Here is a 23,033-nt window from a genome sequence, read left to right as displayed (position 1 = left end):
TTGGCTTTCTTTTTTTTTTATTTTATTTTCCCAACTGTAAGAAAATGTTCTAAAGAATCAGTTGAAAATTAATTTCTTATACAGATTTGGGTGTAATGTTGCCAGGCATCAAGACGGAAAGTGGGCTCTCGCAGACCCAATCACCACTGCAGAGCGGGTGCCTCAGTTACAGCCCAGGGTTTTCCACCCCACAGCCAGGCCAAACACCCTACTCTTATCAGATGCCAGGTGAGTAGCCACCACTGTTAGGGCTCATCCCATCCCACCGCTGCCGATGGTCCCCTCTTCCCTCATATTTGTGATGTATTTTCCAATCATTTTTGTGAAGTCTATCAAGTACGCTTATCATTGGCAGCTACTTTTACCTCTGAAATTTAAAGCTGAGTATTTTTTTTCTAGTACTAATACTTGTATATATGATCATTTTGATCATCTGTTAATTTAGATCTGGTCATGCAATGCAGTCTCTATTCGCATCTTCATTTTTTTGTGGGGTGAAGTCACATGGCAGGACTGGAAGCGTTTGTTGTATTTGTTATCATATACAAGTCATTTTTCCTTGTTTCCATGTTTCTGAGTATGACATCATTTGATACTTGTTTCTCTTTGGATTAACATAATTTGTTAGAATTTCTCCTTAGTTCGGATTTATTCTTTCATTCATTATTAAATTATTAATTCACTCATTACCCTTTGATCATTGATAACCTGTTATATTTGGATATTTTTTAAGCTTCTCATACAATGGTTAATCTTTTAAACATTACAAATTACAATATGAATCATCTGACTTATGTTGAAAACAAGGACATGCCTCATTACAGATCGATTAAAAATGCCTGGATCATTAAAGCATTCTTTGAAAAGTTTTTTGTTTCATAAGTGAACGTATGCTAAAGTGTTAGAACTTAGAAACAAAGGCAAAAAAGAAAAACAATGTTTGAGGAGAGGTGAGACACTGCAATAAAATGAAAATACTTTCTCGATCAGTGTAACAACTTACTGCCAATACTTTCCTTGCATCGTGTGAAGTGGAATGTATGCCTATGTGCACGGAAGTAGCATTTCATTTCTTTTAAAGTTTCATTACAGCATTCTATTGTTTTAACAGAAAACAAAAGTTGTTCTTCTGGTTCGTCTATATTTTAACATGGAATATTGCATTTAGAAATTTATTTTGATTCACGAGCAAGTTCTCACAGTTAATTGTATTTTTAAATTTTAGGTTCTAGTTTTACACCATCATCCACTATTTATGCAAACAATTCTGTTTCAAATTCTACAAACTTCAGTAGTTCACAACAGGTATGAATATTAACATTTTTGTTTGTCAGTTACAAAAGGATTTATATAACTCCAGTGTTAGGATGTTATTTTAATTTGGATCTGTTATGTTGAATTAAATTCACTGTGGTTCAATACTATTTTCTGTGGAAAATGATCAAAACCCCAGTGGAATCCTAGCTGCATCTTTTGGCACTTAAATACTTCATCAACCTTCCTGTAGTCTTTTAGTAAATATCCTTCAATTAAAAACCATTAAATATCCTTATATTAAAAAAAAAAAATCTAAACTAAACCCCCAAAACTCTTGCAGAAGTCGTATGATTGCACACTTAGAAATACTTAATGGAAAAATCACTCGTTACTCTACTTAATTAAGTACTCTGCTGCATTTTCTCTTTTAGGATTATCCATCATACACAGCTTTTGGCCAAAATCAATATGCACAGTATTACTCAGCATCAACATATGGTGCATATATGACCTCAAACAACACGGCTGATGGCACTTCATCATCATCATCAACCTACCAGTTACAGGACTCTCTCTCTGGCCTGACTAGTCAACCAGGTACAGATCTACATTCAGGTGAAAACAATTTTTGTATTTTGTTCTGTACTTGTGCAAGGACAAGATTTCCATATGCACCTTGTTTGAATATTGACATTTTTAAGCGCATGCCTTTCAGAAAACTTTATCATGCAAACCAGTCAAAATAAGCTTTTTTGTTGTTGTTTAGTTAGGAAACCTGTCTTGTTCATTTGTTAGTTAAATAAAGCTCCTTGCAGACTGAGATGATTGTCTGTGGAAGGAGAAGGCCTGAAAAAAGTTACAACAGTCTGGTAGGGATCTGTTAGTACTGAAAACAACCATACGGTAGCAAATTTTACTTGAGTAAATTTTGAAATAAAAATTCAATGAGCTCTCCTGTTACTGACAGTGGAACATTCCTGTATCCACCTGCATGTTCTGGGGTATTGCTGTAAAGGATTTAAAACAAGATGCTGTCGTTCATTTAATGATGCCAAATCATGCTCGCAAGAGTACATGGGATTTATTCAAATGTATGCAAGCTGTGCTTACTAATTCACCAATTTAGGTAACTAAGAGTAGAGCAATCGGCTATTAGCACGAGCCTCTTTAGAAAGATAACGTTGAAGTAGTTGAGGTTGGGAAAAGAAAGTTCTCAGAAGACATCGGGAGGCTCCATTTGCCAGCCCAGCTCTGCCCCCTTGTGCACACCCACCACAGCCTCGGATTTTGTCGCACAGTTCTGTTCTTAGGGCACCGCTGCTGGGTGACGGCAGCTCCTCGTTTTTTCTCGTTATTGTTATAAGCCAGTTCACAGTCATTTACCTACCCCAGTCTGTGCGTTCTGCAAACACCAATGTTAAGATGGATTGATTTCTTCTTTTTTTTTTTTTCATGCTAGATTTCTAAGTTCCTGAACATCTCACCGATTTGTTTTCCCTCAATATAAATGGGATGAAAGCAAAGAAAAGTTAAAACTATGTGTTTGAAATTATGCATAGTATAGTGCAGAGCTATAAAGATATTGGTGTGCTAGTTTAGGAATTCACAGCTACTGTCAGACAAGTGTGATATCCTTGCTGGGAACAGAGCCTGCTTTTTCACGCTCACTTTCTTGTACTGTTTCTGTTATACAGGAAATTCTTACAGACCTAGCATAGCATTACATCACATACTCATAACCTAAGTAGCCTAAGGCTGTGTGTAGCATCTATGGGAAGGGTTATCAATTGCCAGCTTCCTGGCTCGGCGTTGCCGGAGCAATCTCTTCCAGGGACACTGGCTTCACTCATGCAGCGTGGGTAGCGTCTGCCTTGCCCACAGATTGTGAGCAGTTTTAAAAAGATGAGCAAACTGTGTTTTGGATTACACTCCGAAAAGGAGGGAAATGGGCTTTAATCACAAAATCCACTCATTCCTGATTGTCATCCTAACAAGTGCAATATCTCACTGAAAAGTGTAGTAGAAAAACTAAGGTATTATAATAATGAATTTGTACAAAAGAAGAGTAATACTGTGTAGAAAAGTATAAGCAAGGCCTCATACTTCATATAAGCTGCTTAAATTTACTGAAAACGTTGGAATTCTAATTGCATCAGTTGAGATTTTTTCCTTACCAGCTGTTTTCCTCAGGCTGATTTTTAAAGAGTGTGTGTCTGTGCATGTGCACACACGTTTGTGGTAGAGCATGATATGGAATGGATATGGGCAGATACACATTCCTGTGGTTTTCGATGAAAGTGTAAAAAGTTATTCAGTAGTCTCAGAATGCAAATTTAGAAAGAAAAAGCTAAGAGGTACCTTGAAATCGAGTGAATTTTCAGCAGTTGCAGGACATGTAACAGACACAAATCATATGTAAAGTGTTTTCAAAAGAGTGTGAAGAGTACTCACAGCTGATGTTTTGATAATTGTGCGTGTTCTGTGTACTTCTCTGTGTTCCTTTGTTATTCCTACATATTTTTATTGGAGAAAATCGGACCGTGTTTCCCATATTGTCTCTCCCTTGTGTATTTATGTTTCCTAGAAATGCTATATAAATTTGCCAGGTGTTGCAAAGTCCCTTAGTTTTGAATAGCACTGATGAAAGAAAGGAATCTTACATACCTTGCACAGGTTGAAAAAATATTGAAGGTTTCACATTTATGAAACAGTAAGGGTTTTTCTTGTTTGTGGATAGTTTAAGCATACGAACTTGTTTCCCTGTTAAGTAGGTTGTGCATCTGAACTTACAAATCTACCCACACACTCCTTATTTCTGTGAAGTGTTGCACTGATCATGCGACCCTCTGCTGAGAGTGCAACACCCACTTTGCGAATACATGACATGCCTGTGCCCTTCCGTGTCACGGTAAAAATAAATTTCCATCAGTGAGGTGCAGTGCCTTGGAGATCACTTCAGAGACAGCAGATCCTACTGCAGAGCTGCTGCCCTCACCATGTTCAGTTGCTGTCTAACAGCCTTTATTGCTTGGTCCTTAAGACTTACTCCAACTAAAATCTAAGATCAAACACAGTGAGGCACTCCACTCTTCTGACGTGTCTGCTAGCTGTTAATTCAAGTAATTAACCAAAGCCTCTAGTATTCTCCACACATTCTTGTTTTCATCATGAAGCCCCATCAGATCAAGAGTTAATATCAGTTGCAATTTCATTTATTGACCAAGTAAAGAAAATGACATGAAAACTGAAATAAACTTTACTCTTTCAGCTACTCATAACAAGCAATAAGACATTACAAGCCAGGGGAAAAAAAAAAAATAAAAGTTTCTAATGTTGAAGCCATTGACTGATTGCTCTTTCTGATAAGAATATGTGACAAAAGTCAATCTATAAGGAGAGTACAAAGGGGCTCAGAAGTTCTTCCGTCCCACATCTCTGTAAGGCTCAGCTCCTTATCCTTCCCATGCACTTCTCTACTGTGTTTGTATTGTGCCTGCCCTACAGTAAGATTTTTCTAAGTGCACTCATTACCACAGAGTATCTGTGAGACAAATAGTTATCTCCAGGGGCACTTCATCTCGTATTGGGATGTCAGGAGAATCCTTAAGAGATTCTACCCCAGGATGTTAGTACATTTGAGTGTATTTGATGAGCACATGAGTACATTTAATCTAGGGCAGATAAAATTCTAGGAGAGGAAATAGGTGTGTAGGGAGCCTGGGTGAAAGCTTCATGTTTAGGTACCTTACTTTCATGTTTAGTACCTTACTTTCATATGTCCGGAGTTAGGTGAGGTGAATCACTTCTAGGATATTAGCTCCAGTTTGGTTACTGAGATGTGGCAGAGCTTGATCTCCCTTAATTTGGTACCCACAGTGAAGTCACCATTTGCAGCTTCTCTGGGAGATGGCACTATGTAAACCGGCACAAAGGTCTATGTGCAGACTGTGCCCACACCTCTTTTCTCTTGCTTAAGTGGCTCAACTGTGTTTTAACAGGGAAGAGTGGATGTTGACACCAAACTAGAGGTAGGAAACAGTGTTCTAGATATGAAAGACCACCTCCATTTGTAACAGTGGTGCTGTAGCTCCCTGTCCGCTAACTGAGGCTGCTGCATGGTCTCCATGGCATGGAAAGCTTCATGCTGGACATGAACCAGTGTGTGAGTACGTGTGTGAGCATCTGTGATAAAGCAGTCATTCCATGTTCTGGTTTTAACATTTTCCTCTTGTTTTATTGGATCTCTGATGCTGCTCATAGTTCCAGTGGGAGGAAGCTATGAGATATATTTATTAGGCACGTGTTGAATATTGGAAAAGCTAAAAAAATTCAAACATTGCTATAAAAATTTCTGTCGAATATAAGCTGCAGTAGGAACTCCTCATGAGGGTAAGGTTTTCAGTGGTACTAGAATTTCTCACATTCTTTTATGTTCCATGGCTGAATTTTTAGTAAGTTTTCCTTTTATCAGCATCAAACTCATTTCTAAAGCAAACGGAGGAAAGAAAACGCAGTTGCTCCTTCAGCCTGCTGTCGGTAAAAAGCAAATCAAGCAATTAAGCCTACAGTTGTTGAAAAAAACATGCACTACCGACTTCTGCAGTTCTAAAATAGGTGCATACCTTCGTTCAAGTAAGAGACAGCTGCTCATTCTGATTTAGAGATTAGCGTAATGAAATGAAGTTGGCTTTAAATACCTAGAACCTACAAGGTGCAGTGATTGGTTACAGTACTGATTAATGGATAATTATGCAATCATGTACAGTGTCGACCCAAGCAGAAGCCTGGGACAACTGGTAATGGCTAATGCTAAATGAAAACTGAAGTTATTTATTTCAGTTGTTGCATACTTTCAGAGAAGATTTAGAATAGGGCTCTTTTTCATATTTTGGGTTTGGTAGATTAGAGTAAACACAGTCATTGAGAACAGATGTTTTCATACATTACGGTAGAGATGAGTCATGACTTTGTTGTAAAATGTTGAAATGTTATAAATATGAAGACTTTTGTGGTAAGAATGTAAACATTCATCTTCACTTATTTAATTTTTTGCCTATTCATTTCTGGGGTTTTGGTTTTCGGATATTTTTTCCACTTGGTCAGAAAAATCTAGGAAATTATATTTTCATACAGAACTCTTGAACACTCAGAATTTCTTTTAAAGCCAGTGTAGGCTTTTGCTACATTAGAGTTCTGGTTATGAAGCATCTTTTTGTGCATTTCTACATTTACCAAAGTATATTTTGCTGTTCTTCTTATGGAGAAAGAGCCAAGATAATGTGACCTTATTGATCGCTCCACTGCCTGCAGTGTCCTTACTGACATCAACACCGTGCTGGGAATAGAAATGATTAGTCAAAAAGAACTGTCTCTCCATTCTGTAGGGAAAAAGTTAAAACAGCATGAGAACATTATTCATTAGATATCATTATTGCTGCCTAACTTTCCTGCCATTTCTTGACAAATAAGAGTTTTAGCTGAAAGAGAAAATAATATAGAATGCATATTATATGCATATATCCAAATTAGGACAGACCTACCTAAAATGATAAAATGAATAAATTCTTAAAATGCAGTTCTGAAAATCTCTTCTTAGCTGCTGCCTGAAAGTTTGACTCTTTCCTGCTCAAGCAGAGAAGCACATTGGTTTTGCGATGTTGAACTAGTCATCACTGAGTTTGAGAAAAAAGTAGTAATATCTTCTTCCAGGTGATAGTAGAATAATTTGAGTACTTTCCCAGGAAGTGAGAGGGACAGAGTTGATTTCCTTTTGTTTCATGGAGGATTCATCACCTTCCACTTAGGGATACAGGGATGTGGATTCTGGGTCAGAAAAATATGTCTTTATATTTCATCTATATCAGTCATTCAGTCAAATAAACCAGTGTGCCCTGGAGAAAGCAGTGGAACATAGATGTGTCCTTCTCCAGGTAAATATCCTGAACAGTAGACTCGGGAACTAACTTTCTTCTTGTTCTTTTCTTTCCTTAAATCTTGAATTCTTTCCTTACAATGTCTAGAGCTCCCATTCAGGAATGTGACATTATGGGCTTACATCTTATTCTTCCAAGAAATACAACAGTATTTTTCCAGTCAAGATATATAAATATCTCTTCCTAGTGTATTTATTTTAATAATTTTCTGTATATGGTTCACTGTAAGTATAAATAAATGATGGAAGAGATTAAGAATTTAACTATTGTGTTACATTACACACAGACTCTTACTTGAAACTGCAGTGTGTTTTTTCTTCTTCGAGCCTGCTAGGCTAGAATTGTTTTTTCCTTTGTTGTGGAGGGAGAATGAGGTGAGTGACTCAGGGAAGATCACAGAAACATTCAATCGTTCACATTGGAAGGGGCCTCTGCGGGTCTTTTGGTCCAGCCTGCTCATGGACGAGCCAGCTTAGATCAAGGTGCTCAGGGCTGTGTCCAATTCTCCAAGGGCGGAGAATGCTCAGCCTCTCTGGACACCTGTCCCAGAGCCTGACCACTCTCACAGTGAAGGATTTTAATCTTGTATCTAACAGGGATATACCTTGCTGTGATTTCTGTCTATTGCTTCTTGTCCTTTCTCTGTATACCTCTCTGAAGAGTCACTCAGCTTTTCCTTCTATGTGCCCAGCCTCTTATCTGTCTTGGGAGCTCTCACCTGGACTAACTCCAGTTTTTCAATCTCTCTCTTGTATTTGGGGACCAAAAACAAGACATTTGCCTCTTATCTGTCTTGGGAGCTCTCACCTGGACTAACTCCAGTTTTTCAATCTCTCTCTTGTATTTGGGGACCCAAAACAAGACATTTTTCCAGACGTGGTCTTGGAAGTTCAGAACGGAGCAGAAAAATCACTCTCCTTGGTCCGCTAGCCACTTTCTCTGTTGCCTGGAGGACTTTGGTGACCTTAGCGATGCTCTTTTGTAAAAATGAATGATGTTCAGATTCCAGCTCAAAATCAGATGCATCATAGATGCTTCTTGGGAAATGTTTGTACCAAGTGTTACTTTATTCTGCAGATGTGCCATCATGAGCACTTTTAACAAACATTACCAAAGTGGCCCAGAAATGCACATTTACATGCAGCACAAGGACTCTCTTGAATCAAATTCTATAACAGGTGTCAGATCTAAGCTGTACTCTTTCCTTCTTTAACGGAGAAAATTCAAATCATTAATAGGATAGATGATGAAGGAGAATTTGTGTCATTTAACACTCAGGAACCTAGCCAAATTGCATTTATTGCTAGCAATTCTAAAAGGGCACTGAAGGTCCTGTGTTATGAAGAAAAGGATATTTTCCATTTACTGAGCTGCAGCATAAAATTACTTTGTGAGGGGAGGTCCCATGCAGTCTGTCTGTCTTACATGGCTACTGATTTGTGATCACCTCTAAAGCCCTTCGTTGCCAGCAGAGGCCAAGTAGATTAATGGGTAAGTAAGTCTGGGATAAGCCTGAGTATTAAGAGCAACTATGCCATGTGAGATCCAAGATCCTTCTAGCACATCTTCTCTTTGACAGCAGACAACAGCTGATACTTGAAGATGATCAGAATAAAACAAGTATGACTTCACTCTGTTTCTGGTAGTCACTGGAATATTGCATGTAATATTATGACTTTCCTCTGCCAATTTATGGGCAGAGGTAAGGTGGAAAAAAAGGTGAACTCTACTAAAGAGCAGGTGACGTGGGAGGAGGACATGAAGCAGGAAGCTGACTGACTTTTCTGTTGAGTGGACAAGTGCCAAAGGGTGTTCTGGTAAAATTAACACAAGACTTGGCAATAAGTCTAGCTGGGCTCCAAACATGGGAAATTAACTACTTTAACTAAAAGGCATTTCATGGTTTTAGAAGTCATTAGTGTGACTTTTAAAATACATCTTCCTTGGATATATCAATATTTTACATGGGATCATGTGTATTTGTATATATGTCTGCTCATGCGTATGTGTCATCTTAGTATTTCTCTTACTCTGCTAAGGTTTATAATGTTTTCTTGATAGAAGTGTATGTGGCATCTGCAGATTCCATCTACATAAGACGAACCATGTTATCACTCATTTTATGTAACTTTTTTAGGTGCATCTTGTGGTTGAGTTTGCATACAGACCTGTCTAGCTATGAGAAAAAAAGTTTCTTATTTAAAAATCCAGCACTAATTTTGCCATGAATGGTTGACTTTACAGGGGAGTTTGACACAGTGCAGAGCCCCTCCACACCAATCAAAGATCTTGATGAGAGAACATGTAGGAGTTCTGGGTCAAAGTCTCGGGGTAGAGGGCGGAAGAATAATCCATCACCCCCTCCGGACAGTGACTTGGAGGTATGCCTGCGGTAATTGATGAACGGTAATGTGGAGGTTTCTTCTGATGAAAAGTAAATTCTGCAAAGTACAGCTGTGGAAATAGCTTAAAGCATTTTAGAAAACATGACAGACTCAGTCTCACTAACAATATAGCAGATAGATGTTAGTTGCTATTTTAGCATACATCTACAATGAGGTGTTAGTGTTCTGTATGACAAAGTTAGGCAGAATAGCAAATCTCGAGTATATTGTTCAGCTTAATTACGTGTATTTATGAACGCAGTGTAAATATGTGGGATCATCTGGCCGTAGCCTTTCAAATACGTAAGGACAGGTTTTTCCTCGTAAGCAATGTCGTGGATTTCCGTCAGGCAGCTTTGTGTCAGTGAAGTTATGGCTGTACTTAAGTATGTGCAAGATCAGTGCCTTACAGAAGAAATACATCTGCCTAATATATGGGGTGACGATTTAAAACACAGGTCACCTCTTAGCAACGGAGTAATTATAGTCTTATTACTCCTGTGTTACCAGCGCGCTGCCTCACAGTGACAGGAGGAGGAGGAGGGGTAGGAAGCGAAGTGCCTGTGTGTGTATGAAACACTCCAGCTCTGCATCAGGGGAACATGCTGCCTGCGGCACGCTGTGTCCCCTCCTGCCACCAGACCAGCACTGGGAGCCAGCAGCCCTGGCCAGCCCCGCTGCTGTGCCTTCACCGACCAGCTCCGGGTACAGCAGAAGACGAGACTGTTGCTGGGACTCGACTGGCCACACAGTGGATCCCGGGTTGGCAGGGTGGGCTGCAGTGCTAGGCACTGGATGTAAATCCCATTGCTTTTATTCAGGCACTTACAGATTTTTTACTTTTCAAAGGATTTAACTTTTACAGTGATAGGACTCTAATTCCTTACATTTCAGCTTTTCTTCTGTTCTATAGTTTACCAGTAAAAATGAACCCCTTATCAATATAAGGAGTTTCTTTCCTTTTTTTTTTTTTTTGAGTTACAATAATCTGTTTTATCCTACTATATTATTTAAATTCTGTATGGCATTGTATGTGGCATATAGCACTTTTACCCAAGATTTAATTTTAGCTATACAGTACAAATAAAGAAGAATCAATAGGTCTTGCAGAGAATTATCTTAGAGTACTGTTTATCCTGAAGTTAATTTAACAATTGTGTTTGACCCCCATCATGTTTCTGAAATCTGTGTTATACAGCTTTTTTGAAAAGCTTTTTAGAGGACAAATAAATGGTTGAAGAGTTCAGAAGTTACTCTCTTTCTGACTTTTTACCATGCATGATACACTGTTCTTGCTGATTTTCAGAGAAAAATGCTTGGTTCAGTGATTGGTTAAACTTTAGGACTCATTTGACATTTAGTCCCCCTGGGTGGGATGATGGTGGGACTTTGGTGTTATTTGTTTAATAATATTATCCTCGCTTCTGTTTTCAGCGTGTATTTGTTTGGGATTTGGATGAAACAATCATAGTTTTTCATTCGCTGCTTACAGGATCCTACGCACAGAAGTATGGCAAGGTATGTGAGCCATGAATTCTGCCTCAATTCACTGTATCAGAGCTGTCTGCCCTGCACATGTATGTGTTTTTCACCTTCCGTGTTCATCATGGCTTGGGTGGAGTTAGAGTGAAAGTATACAGTAAACCCCATTTTCAGAGGGCTAATGGGAAAAAGTCAAGGAGAGAGATGAGACATAGACCCTAAGCACAGTATGAGGCAGGGCTGAAGCAGGTGCTGCGAACGAGGGAAGAGTTTATAGAGGAACAAGGATGATGTTCCTGAGGCACATTGGAAGAGATGTTGCAGGGAGATAACAGATGTCATGGGCAAATGGAATTAACTGACAGTATCTGGATGCACAGAGGAAGAAATAAGAAATAAACTGGAGCGATGAGTGAATTTACAGAGAAATTAATGATCAGGATGAGTAAGTAAGAGACTGACCTGTTTCGGCGCCAGCTGCAGATGTTATTCTTTGACTCCCCAGCTCTTCCATTGAATCTTTGGTTCCCTTGGCTGGCTCTGGGGTGAGTAATGCTGGGGAGTGAATCCTGTGAATCCTTCTCCCAAGCAGACAGTTGTACGCATCCTCTCCCCTCTGAGGAGATCCAAAAGGAGTTCAGGTCATAGAGCAGCGAGCAGGAGAGCAGGAGGAAGAGTGAGGGAGGCAGAGAGAGGCAGTGGCAACCTGCAGGAGCAGGAGCTCATCTGCTGAGTCAGCAGCGAGCTTCACGGGGCTGGTGGTGGGAGCCCAGGAGATGGCTGCTTGAGCAAGGGGAGAAGGGAAGACCAGTGTGTAGCAGCAGGAGCAGACTGCTGGTAGAGGTAGAGCTAAAGGGCTGGATAAAACAAACAATTAGGGTAAATGTATGAAAGGAAGAAAATGAACATGGGGAATGTTGGTATGTATGTATGTGGTTTTCTAGGTGTTGTGCCATTCAAGTGAAATTAATGCAAGGTATTTCTTTTTAAGAACATAGCCGTGCCCATACTATGTCAGATGAAAGGCTTGTTTAGCATGTTTCCTGTCTCTTTATCCCAGCCAGAATCACATTCAGAAAAGAATGTGAGAAACAGTACATTAGAGAAATGCTTTCCACACCCACCTCCCCATCCAATGGGTTAGAAATGTCCTAAGCTGTAACCTGTGAATTGCAACCACAGATGGGCCAGTTCTCCGTGTTTTGAGACAGCTTTTTCTGATTAGTAAAAGAGAAAGCTGGTAGGAAAGCTCACAGGCCCAAACCAAAATCAGAATTTCTGGAATGCCGAGATAAGGATGGTTATTCATGTCTTGTAGAAAACAGCCTTGCTTGTTTTGCAGCTTCACAGTGCCAAATCAGTGCATGTTTCAGTACTCTGTCAAAAACTCCTCTTCTGCTGTTTTTCAAACACTGCAACAACAGTGACTTTGTTGGAACCATTTCTAACTTATAGTTATCAAGACAAGAGAGAAACCTAGCTGAACATGAACATCAATATCACTTTGAGTGTAGCCCATAGACTGCCACAGAACTTGCTGAATTGCCCCAGTGATGAAGTCATTCATAGAATCATAGAATGGTTTGGGTTGGAAGGGACCTCAAAGATCATCTAGTTCCAACCCCCCTGCCATGGGCAGGGAAACCCTCCACTACACCAGGTTGCCCAAAGCCTCATCCAACCTGGCCTTGAACACCTCCAGGGATGGGGCATCTACAGCTTCTCTGGGCAACCTGTTCCAGTGCCTCACCACCCTCAGAGTGAAGAATTTCTTCCTTATATCCAATCTAAATCTTTCCTCTTTCAGTTTAAATCCATTGCCACTTGTCCTATCACTACATGCCCTTGTAAAAAGTCCCTCTCCAGCTTTCCTGTAGGCCCCCTTTAAGTACTGGAAGGCTGCAATAAGATCACCCCAGAGGGGTGAATGATTCATAGAATCATTCCTTTCGTCCTTTTTAGCTTGTGCCCTTAGCATGTTTACATTGCATGTGCCATCTCACATAATATGTGAGTAAAGTCTAAGTCAACTTTAATACAAAAGTTTTAAAAAGCAGAGCACAGACTGTAGCTCACAAACATCTATGGATAACTTTGTCTTAGAGGCAGCAACAGAAATGTAATTCCTCTTGGTTTCCCCCTTTGTTACGAGGAGGGATATTTGAAAAAATTTCAGTACCACTGTTCTTTAAGAACACATCTGCTGCTAAAATTGACTCTCCCAACAGAGTCCTTGGAAAGACTAATGGCATATTAACAGCCAGTAGTACTGACAGCAGATAAAAGTTGGCTTGTATAAACCAAGAGTATCTCAAGGGCAAGTGAAATTCGTGTAGTTATACTGCTGAGATCAGCATCAGTAAACAAATGTCGTGAACAACTGTGAAGCAAAAGGAGAGGAATTCTTAAGTAAAATCCTTTTTTTTTTTTTTTTGGTCCTGATTGATAGGTGGCATCCACACAAGTAGGGAAATGTGTTTGTTGCCAGACGCATATAATAAAAGACTTTTTCCTTCCTGCAGTGACTACCTTTGCCAGATTTATAGAGAACTTGTTGAGAAGGTAATGAGTAATTACCAATGAAGCACAAATGTGTATATCGCTGACTGCAAGGATCCTAGGGAATATGTGATGAGCTTATCATGAGTAGGCTTTAACTCTTGCATGTCATTGAAGTGTTGCCTACACTCAAGGTGAGACATGCCTCAGCCTAAGTGCCTAAGAGGTTAGACATGGGAGAAGGGAAAGATAGCAGAGCTGGACCCCAGTCAGTCTCTGGTCCATGACCTCTTTAGCAGATGTGTCCCTTATCTTTTCTACATGTGATTTCCATCTGTAAACAAGGTCTTAATCCAGACTGAAGTCTGGATTGTTATGAGAAATGAGTTGCTATGAGAGTAAATAGTCCATGAATTGTGAGGTTCTCAGCAGAAGTCTTGTGAGCACACACGTCATTCAAAAGTGTTGAGAGAGCTGTTTATCCTGGAAAGCTGGTATAAAATTGTTAATTCACAATGAAAAAAGAATTCAGGGTAAAATAATGGGGATACATTGTGGTAATTTTACTATCTGATTTTAAAAATAAAGGCGTGTAATGTCACACAGATGGCCAGCTGTATGTACTGTGTTCTTCCATATTTTTTGTGAGCCAATTTTCTGTAACATTATCAGATTACTCCCAAAAAAGAAATCACAAAAAAGAACCCTCACAGGAAATGCAGAGTTTTCTCCTTCCCCCATATTTATATATTCTAAATGAGATTAGTGAGTCTTTAATGTGAGCATTGCTTTAATGGAAGGCATCTTATACCACGTGTGCTCACTTCATACTGTCAAGGAGTGAGATGCTGCATTTAGAGCTAGTGTGAATATACAGACAGGCAAGGATATTCACCTTCAGTTCTTTCCCATCTACTCCTTGACATATAAACTTTCATTCCCCTTTTTCACTAGCTCTTTACCCTGTTTGTTGCAGTAACCAGGCAAAACCAAAACATTCGGAATTTACTCTTTTAAAAAATCTCTCTGCTCTGCTGCAAATCAGGCTGCACAAGGAATGCAGCGAGGGAAGATGCAGCACCTGGAGGTGGCCATCACGCTTCTATGGCCAGGCAGAGGGACCAACATGTGACTGTAGAAGCACTTGAGAGCTGCAGTTCTACCAGGAGACAAAAAGTTTCTCTTTCAAAAGATTTCTACAGTTTAACAAGTGGTTGGAGTAGAAGAGAAAAAGGAAGGACAAACCAACATTCCCATAGGCAATGGGGGCACTCGTTGGCAGGGGTTACGTGGGAAGGCCTGGATCCAGGGGGCAAGTTTCAGGTCATATATTTGTCAAGAGAACAACAGATTTCTCACTTATGCCTGAGGATTTCTGAAGTTGTGCAGCCTTTGCAAGGTGTGATTATTATTTGATTTCAGAATTATATAGGGCAGTTATAATAACCATGTTAAAAACAAAACTAGTAATTTGCTGAAAGATTTAACTTGTTGGATGCAGCTGTAAGCATCTCATTTAAAACACAGGGCAATTTGCTGCTTCTTATCCGGGCACCAGTAGAGTATAGCTTTAAACTCCACTGAAGTGGGAGAGATTTGGCCAGAGGTTGGTCAATGCACCACTTTGATATTTACAATATAAAACTTACCCAGAGAAATATTCTGTGGTTTGCTGTTTTCTGCCTGTAGGTGTTTCTGTCTGACTTTTGGTATAGTAGTTATTTTATTGGGCTGGTCAGAGCTAAAATAGAGAATAAAAACTACGCTACACCTCTGTTAGGTTCCAGGGAAACTGTGCTGCCTCCCAGCAGTAAGAGTACCTCTTGTTCAGCTCATTTGCTCATCTGCTTCGTACTTCATAAAACTAGTACATTTCTATTTTTAATTATTTACTGCAGTAGCAAATTATGAACATATGAGCTGTTACATTGTGACTTGTGCGGCTGATGATGGTTTTTGCAGCTGAGCACCAGTTGGCAGATACAGTTTTCTACAATGCTGAGCTCTTAAGTGAGGATTTGTTGATGTGACAGGACATGTGTTAGGAGATGTCATCATCTGTTAAAAGTTTATGAGGTACATTCTTACTCTCTGTGAACAGTGTGTATTCTTTGTTCCATTGCATTCCAGTTATTCTTGCTGATTTAAGGCTGATTAAGCTGGAGTTTTGCCTACCTCCGAGCATTTATGTTTCATTCATTTCTCCCAGGTCAATCCAGAGGGCAAGGATGCCCAAATAAATGCTGTAACTCAAGGTGCAACTGTTTAAAAAAGAATGAAAGTCCCTTGTGACCTTAGAAGGGAGAGAATGTGATTTCCAAGTGCAAAAATCAAAACAAATCCACACTTGATCACATTTTGACATTTTTTGATAGCATTGCCAGTGACAGAATGTTGTCGGGAGGCTACTTTAACCTTGTACACTTCTCTGGTAAGGGCTCAGAAGCTTTTTCTTGCTCATTCTCTGCTTGTCTGGTCATTAAACAGAAAAACTTTTTTACCATTAGCACCTATGATGAAATTTCCAAATTCACTCATAAATGTACTTTTATCCGCCTGTATTAATAGTGTATCTCTCATGACCTCCGGTTGTCCTCTCCATTCACTCCCTCATTGTCTGAGACCTCTGAGTCAGTTTTCCTACTGCTTTCTACAGAGCATGGAACAGAAACTCCCTATGGAGTATGTGAGTTTTCCTTCATCGGCCACTAGAAATGGTTATTAAGAAGAGATGTATTGTCTTCCTCCATTGCCACCCACAGGAAGCTTTCCTGGGAACAAGTGTCCCCTCTGAGAGAGTGAGAGCTGAACTTCAAGCTAAAAATAGTGGTGCTTAACTTAAGCGTTTCCACTTTTTCATGAGGTTGATTTTGTTGTCAGTCTGTTCAGGACAGCCACCCATTGAAAATCTATTCTTAAAATATTATTCATATATTCTGCTTGTTTTCTTGCTTATTTTTAAGGCTTCATGCATACAAATTCCTGTCACAATGAATCTACTTAACATTCTATCTATTTGTTTTCTGAGATTTTATAAAAAAGATTTTGCCGTGTTTGTATTATTTTTCCATTTAATTAAATTATTTTGAATGTCTTGTGCTGAAACCTGACCTTCCAAGACAATATAAAATAGGTTTTTTTCCACTAATGGGCACTGAGCTTTTGGGGCTTTATCCAGTCACTTTCGTCTTGGTCAAAACATTTAAATATTGGTCCTCCCAGGATATTTTTACCTAGTATCCCAGGAGGCATTCCAGTGGATGGACCGGTCTGGTACAGAAGTCCACAGACAGACAGTCTGGCTCCAGTTTAGTGCCTTCATACTAACATAACTAAAGTCATTTGTATTTTGGTATACAGAAGTGCTGTAGCTGGTCTTGATTCTTTTGCACGCTAATGATATCTGGCTAAAATCATGCCTCTGAGGGCCAAAGAGTTGTGCTTCTTTATTCTGCAAATTATCTGGGGAAAACTTCCAGATTTTTTTTTGTATTACTGTTTCCTCTTTGTGTATGCTTGTGCAGAGTAGCACAAAATACCTTTTGGCAGAAGTTCAGTCTGCCTTTTATTCGGTTTCTCAATTTGCTGTGCCCAAATCTGTATCAGCTGCACATGTTTCTTGCTTTCTTTTCAACACTCAGTTCTTTGTGCCACTTGAGTCAGTCTGCAACTTCTGCTTCAAGTTGAAAGACAGTAAAACGATGATTGGGATGTTCCTCCGTGTTGTGCAAACATTATAAAACCACAAGACCCTGACAAATTTGCTCTCTCTGTCTATTTTTGTATGTGAAGTAATGAACTTAGCATGGCAAGAGCTGGAACGTGATGTTTAATCCTTATTAAACAGTTGCAGTGCAAGTTTCAGCCAATTTATTAAAGGAAGAATTGTTCATATCTTGAGAGTTCAGTTCCAGTGACTGTTCTTAGCAGAAGTTGTTACGGGGAGATCCCAGACTGATTTCATGCTAAGCTGAAATGAATTATCTTTGCTTAATTTTGTTTTACATGTAGTACCTAGCAATATCCTACACATGCCTTTGTCAAAACAGGAACATAGGAAATCTCATTTTAACAGTAATAAAGTCAGGCATAGTTGGTTACAAAAATACTACTAATAAGAAAATCATAAAAGCCTTGTCACGTTTACATCTTTCAAGTATACTAGGCAGGGCAGGAAATTGTGATACATAGGTGGTAGTTTTCATAAAAATAGATTGGATTATAATGGAATATGTTATAGCAAATTTCTGCATTTAAGTCTGCTTCTACACAGGAAGGGGAAGAAAGAGGCTGAGAATCAAAAGTCTGAGATTCCAGTCTTGGAAGCACTCCAGTGAATAACTTAACTCACATAAATAATAATGAGTTACCACCTGTGCATAAAGTTATGCACATGCTTTAGTATTTGTAGGATTGAGGTAAAGCAGCATATTGCAGATACTCTTTATTATATTGTATCTAGGAAGAAAAATTTGTAATTTACTGTGCACAGAAAAAAAAACGCAAGAGAAAGGAGAGAGAAACACATGTTTGTATGTGATGACATTTTGATAAAAGCATTATGGCTTGATGAGGAATCTTATGAGTCCAGAGTATTTCGATGATTTGTGTTCGAAGTATCTTACATGAGTTTTTGCAAATCTGTTAACGTGTGTTCCTTAATCATCCCCTTGGAAAACTGACCTTTGCACTTGCTGCTGCCTTCAGCCACGTGACGTTCAGATCCAGTGAACATGCCTGCAGAAGACGTAGGGGATAAAGTCATGTTACTAAGCACTGCATTTGGTTTCTACTTCTGAAAGGTAGTCTAGACCAGTTCAAGGGTCAACATAAAAATATTTCCTTTCACTGCCAGAGAATTGGATCTTACTTTGGATCATTACAATTTCTTGTACACTATTCCTTCCTTCAAGTCTGACTTTTTCATGAGCAAGGGTCAAAATATGTCTATGTTTCAGATTTTACTATTAGTTTTTAAGTGCTTGAGGGCAGAAGCCATCTTTTATTCTGTCGTTGCAAAGCCCTTGCATAGCAGATGTCTGATCCTGATTGGGAAGCCTTTGATGCTAATACTAACAAATGATCATTTGAAGTTTTGTGTGATTTTGTTGCCAGATGCTGGTAAACTTTTAGACTTTTAATCTCAAGGTATTTAAGAAAGGATTTCTGAAAACTCGCTAGCGTCAATCAGAGTTTAAATCGTGAAATACAGATTTTTTTTTCTTATTTTAATGAGAAAAGGATCACATCTATTTTAAAATAAGTCCATTGCAGTAGATTAAGTGTAGAAAAGTTTACTGAACCCTACAAGCTCAAACAGATGATTAAGGCAGTGATAAAACTAGTTACCAAGTGTCAGCTAAGCATCAGGAACTGTCTGTGTGCATTCTCATTGTAAAGCAAATGTACAGTAATGCAAATTGGCTTAACCTCTTTCCTAGCAAGCCTAGTGAGGTGTAATTAATTATCTCGTGTTTACTGTACACTGAATGCTCTCAGACCAGCTGCTATTGCAGAGTGGCAGATTTGCAGTATCTTGCTGAGGTAGAGTGATTTGATAGTGTGGAAGCTGACGTACGAGCAGATGCAACATTTTGAATGGATGTCATCCAGGGACAGGAATCCTGTATTTCATCAGAGAACAAACTTACATATGCTTTCCCATTCCTGGGGATCGCCTGAAGAATTGTGCTACAGATCGTAGGCACACTGAAGAACACTTAGAACACTTACAGGAACATTGTTGAATGAATACAAGCAATAAATCATAAAAGAGAGCCTGGAAATTCATCAGTGAGTGCCTGCATGGAAAAAGGGTAAATATTGAGATCAAGGATCAATAAATAATGAGATGGAGAAGGACCAAGTGCAAGGTTTGAGTATACATACTGGAGCAGCAGAAATTGTGGGAGATGAGTAATATAGGCCTAAGTATAGGCAAGGCAGTGATGATTTATCCGAAGTGAAACTCAGTTTGGGGAAGTGGGCTTAGGTTCAGACTACCTTTTGTGTCTCTGTACAGCGGAGACATCAGAAATCAAAGAGGCCTCTTAAATCACAGTGCAGGATAATTGCTTACAAAGTAATCATTTGGTAGAGATGATTACCTTTCCTAGTCCAGTTTAGCATGACCTTGCTGAGGACTTCTGTGTGCCCAAAAGTTGGGAGGAAAAGCCAAGAGATCAGAAGAATTGTGCAGTGCACTGGGTGTCACGTGGAATAATTTCATTCCTACCTCAGCTGCTGACTCAGTGCATTGGGTCAGAAGAATTAGTTGCTGCTCCATCACTCAGCTTTTTTCTGCCCACAAATTGACAGGCAAGATACATATTTTTATAAAAGACTCAGGGATTAAAAATGTTGTGTATTCTTATTACAATAAATATTGGGTTTCTTACATACATCTTTTGTGATAAGTTCCTTCTTTATGCAGGTTTACATATGACCACCAGGTTTTCCCTGTCCCTATAGCCAGGTCGCAACTGCCTTGACTTTCAAAAAACTCAGTGTTTCAGCATCCCCAGCTCCCCAAATGTTCTCACACAGGTTCAGCAGTCTCTTCTTTCTGTGTTATGTTAAAATAGCTTAATATTTAACACTTTGTATTTAGCAGTTTTAAAGTTATTCTGGTATAACTTAAAGGTATTTAAGTAGTTAACCTTGCTTTCTGTTTTTTAAGGATCCACCAATGGCAGTGACCCTTGGACTGCGAATGGAAGAAATGATTTTTAATCTTGCTGACACACATTTATTTTTTAATGATTTAGAGGTAAGAATCAAAGGAACATAAACACCATTACACCTGGGTTTTTAACATAGTGGTTTTGTTGTGCTTTAGCGTTTGTTGTGTGTGACATTTTCTGCCTAGCTGGACTTTAGGTTTCTCATACTTTAATCAGAGAGAAGTTAGCCAGGTGGCAGTGACTTTACATGGCACCAGAACCCTTCCACGAAACTGAGAGGGAATCTGCAAACTACCCTTTCCTCCCTTAGTCCTATGGCCATCTTTTCAGTTTCCATGGATTTGGAGCTGTCTGCAGTCATTTACAGGAGGGGGACATAAGTGCCTCCCATTCTTTCTGTGAAGTTCTCTACATTCGCTTTCAGTGGGTGCCATCATCTGACCACAAGAGTCTGTGTTCTTCTCTTCACATACCTGAGTAGCCTTTTGACCACAGGACCCCCTTTCTTACTCAAAGGCAGAATATTCTTCATTTACCTCAAAGACTGCAGCATCAAAGAGCTGGAATTACGATAGATGTACTCATCAGTGATGTCTCTTCCTGAGATAATCAGGCGACCACAAGGCTTGTCACGATGTACCCTGAGTGTGCAAGAGAGAGACCTCGTCCTAGGGACTGATGGCTGTGGACCACTCACCTGTCAGATGCACACAGATGGATCGCCACAGAGGCAGTGGTCTGGGAAGCAGGCCTGTCAGCTGGGCTTCATAGACTTCATTTCACTCCGGGAGCCCAGATCTGTTAACGTGGAAAGTGACAGTCTGACAACCATATGTGTCAAGAGACGGGGTGAAAAACAATTCTCAAATTAAATGATGGGCTTTTCAGACCTTCCCCTGGTCTAAATCAGTTGTTTTCTTACTCAGAGTTGATCCCATAGTTCCCTCCATGGACAGGAATTTTGCCACTAATGGCAGTTGGGAGACTGAGGTTTTTTTTTAAAATGCCAGAGAAAGGTCTCTGGTGAGTGAACAGAAAAAATGAGGATAAATGAGATTTTTCCATTCACTCGGACATTGATTTTTCTAGCGTGCACTTCTTTTGTTCCTTCATCGACTGCAGGCAATAAGCAGAAAGTACCAGGCTGTGGTTGTCTTTGTCATCCCTTGCAGACCTTATTTATTCTTAGCTCTTTTTAAATCAAGAAACTGGGATCTACTTCACCCTGTACCTCAGCTGCACTTTCTTCTTCCAGCAGCAGAAACGTTTAGAGTAAAACCCTGGCCATACCTTTGCCAGTGAATGTTCTATTGCAGACCTAGTGAGTCATGGCTTGACAATGCAAGTGCATTCAGTGAATGTTCTCCTTCTGGTGCTCTGCACCAGGGATAGATTCCAAACCAATTTTTCAAAGCATTGCTTACATTTCCTCTTAGCAGACCTTTGCCCCTGTGTGTTCAGATTTCATGTGGCACCCAATGAACTTTAAGCTGTTCAGTAGCATATGCCCAGAGTTCCTCAATCTTGTGCTGAGTTCGAGTGGAAGAGTTTAGCAAAATGGAGCCTTGTCCTCTTTCCATACCTCTGTTTTCTTGCTCATGGCCGTTGAAGCTTCATTCTTTTCTCTCGTTATTTATTTTCTTTGTAGATCTCAGATTCAGCTGTCATAAGTGGATCATCATATTTTGTATATTCTTCATAGGGTGGTTTTAATATCCTGTTCAAAAATTCATACTCTGGTTCATTCCAGAGCTTGAACAGTATCCAAACAGTTTTCAGTTTTAGATAAATCAAAAAACACTACTTGCGGACTCTCTTGGAGAATCTCATAACTCAATGAATTTGATTTGATTAAAACCAATTTCTATATGCAATTAAGTATTTTCTAGCCCAGAATTCATCTTTGTTTCAAAACCAACTCTCTTATTAGATTACCAAAATTCCAAACGTCTTGTTCTGAAATGAGCTCTATGCACATATTCTGGCATATGCAAGAAGTCCAACAATTTTCTGTCTTCTTAGCAATAAGATAGAATTGCATGGCATCCTGTGCCAAAGTACATAGAGGCATCCTTTAATATGTAGGTGAATAAATCTGTCTGTTTATTTAAATATGTTTGCAGAGCACATGACCGTTACTGAATATTGCGGTGCATCTGCGTTATGAATGTGTAATGAATTCTGAAAATTCCCCAATTCGGACTTGGGGTCTCTCTCTCTCATTTCTCCCCCTCTCTCCATCTCTCTTTCTCTGTCTTTCTCTCTCCATCCTCTTCCAAGAGAGGGGAGGTGGGTGCTGAGCTGTTAATGGTTGAGACCATCAAGACACAAGACCTTAGGGCTTTTATTGGAGGAAGTGAGATAGGCCTTTATTCACTACACAGATTACTTACCCTTTCAACGTCTCACTTTTTTAATGCTGAGCCATCAGGTCCCATACCTTCTGTCTTACTTTCATCTTCATCCCACAATAAACTTCGTGGCTCCGGACATGACAGCTGAATAATACACTAATGAACATTCATAATGTACTAATGAACCTATACTCCTGGAATATTGACTCCAGTCACTATGTCCTCTAAGCTCTCTTTTTTCTGTCTTTCTTGGTTGCAACCACCACATACTAGGGTCTTGTAATAATAACCAAGTTACTGAAAGTTATCACATACAAAAATAAAGTTTTCCTTCCTCTATGCAAATCTCTCTCACTACAGTGACTGCTGATGCAGAAATTCCGATCTGCTGAGACATTCCCCGCTGACCCAGTAACCCATGTTCTAATCAGCCAAGCTGCA

At 39.5% G+C, this 23,033-nt stretch overlaps 1 protein-coding gene across 2 annotated transcripts in view; it reads left to right on the top strand.

Moving 5' to 3' along the window:
* The window catches only part of EYA4 (EYA transcriptional coactivator and phosphatase 4), a 50,012-nt gene that overhangs the window by 15,055 nt on the left and 11,924 nt on the right, over positions 1-23,033 (top strand). The window contains exons 5-10 of one of the 2 annotated variants that reach the window (XM_086632067.1): positions 106-228; positions 1,226-1,305; positions 1,689-1,872; positions 9,435-9,571; positions 11,009-11,092; positions 20,235-20,324. In XM_086632067.1, the coding sequence (XP_086488193.1) occupies positions 106-228; positions 1,226-1,305; positions 1,689-1,872; positions 9,435-9,571; positions 11,009-11,092; positions 20,235-20,324 (698 nt within the window). Of the gene's footprint in view, positions 1-84; positions 229-1,225; positions 1,306-1,688; positions 1,873-9,434; positions 9,572-11,008; positions 11,093-20,234; positions 20,325-23,033 lie in introns of both variants that reach the window. The other variant, XM_086632066.1, reaches the window with a different exon arrangement.

The sequence above is a fragment of the Tauraco erythrolophus genome, chromosome 2 (assembly GCF_009769465.1).
Source record: "Tauraco erythrolophus isolate bTauEry1 chromosome 2, bTauEry1.pri, whole genome shotgun sequence".
NCBI classification, from domain to species: Eukaryota; Metazoa; Chordata; class Aves; order Musophagiformes; family Musophagidae; genus Tauraco; species Tauraco erythrolophus.
This window is presented reverse-complemented; position numbering and strand designations above follow the sequence as displayed.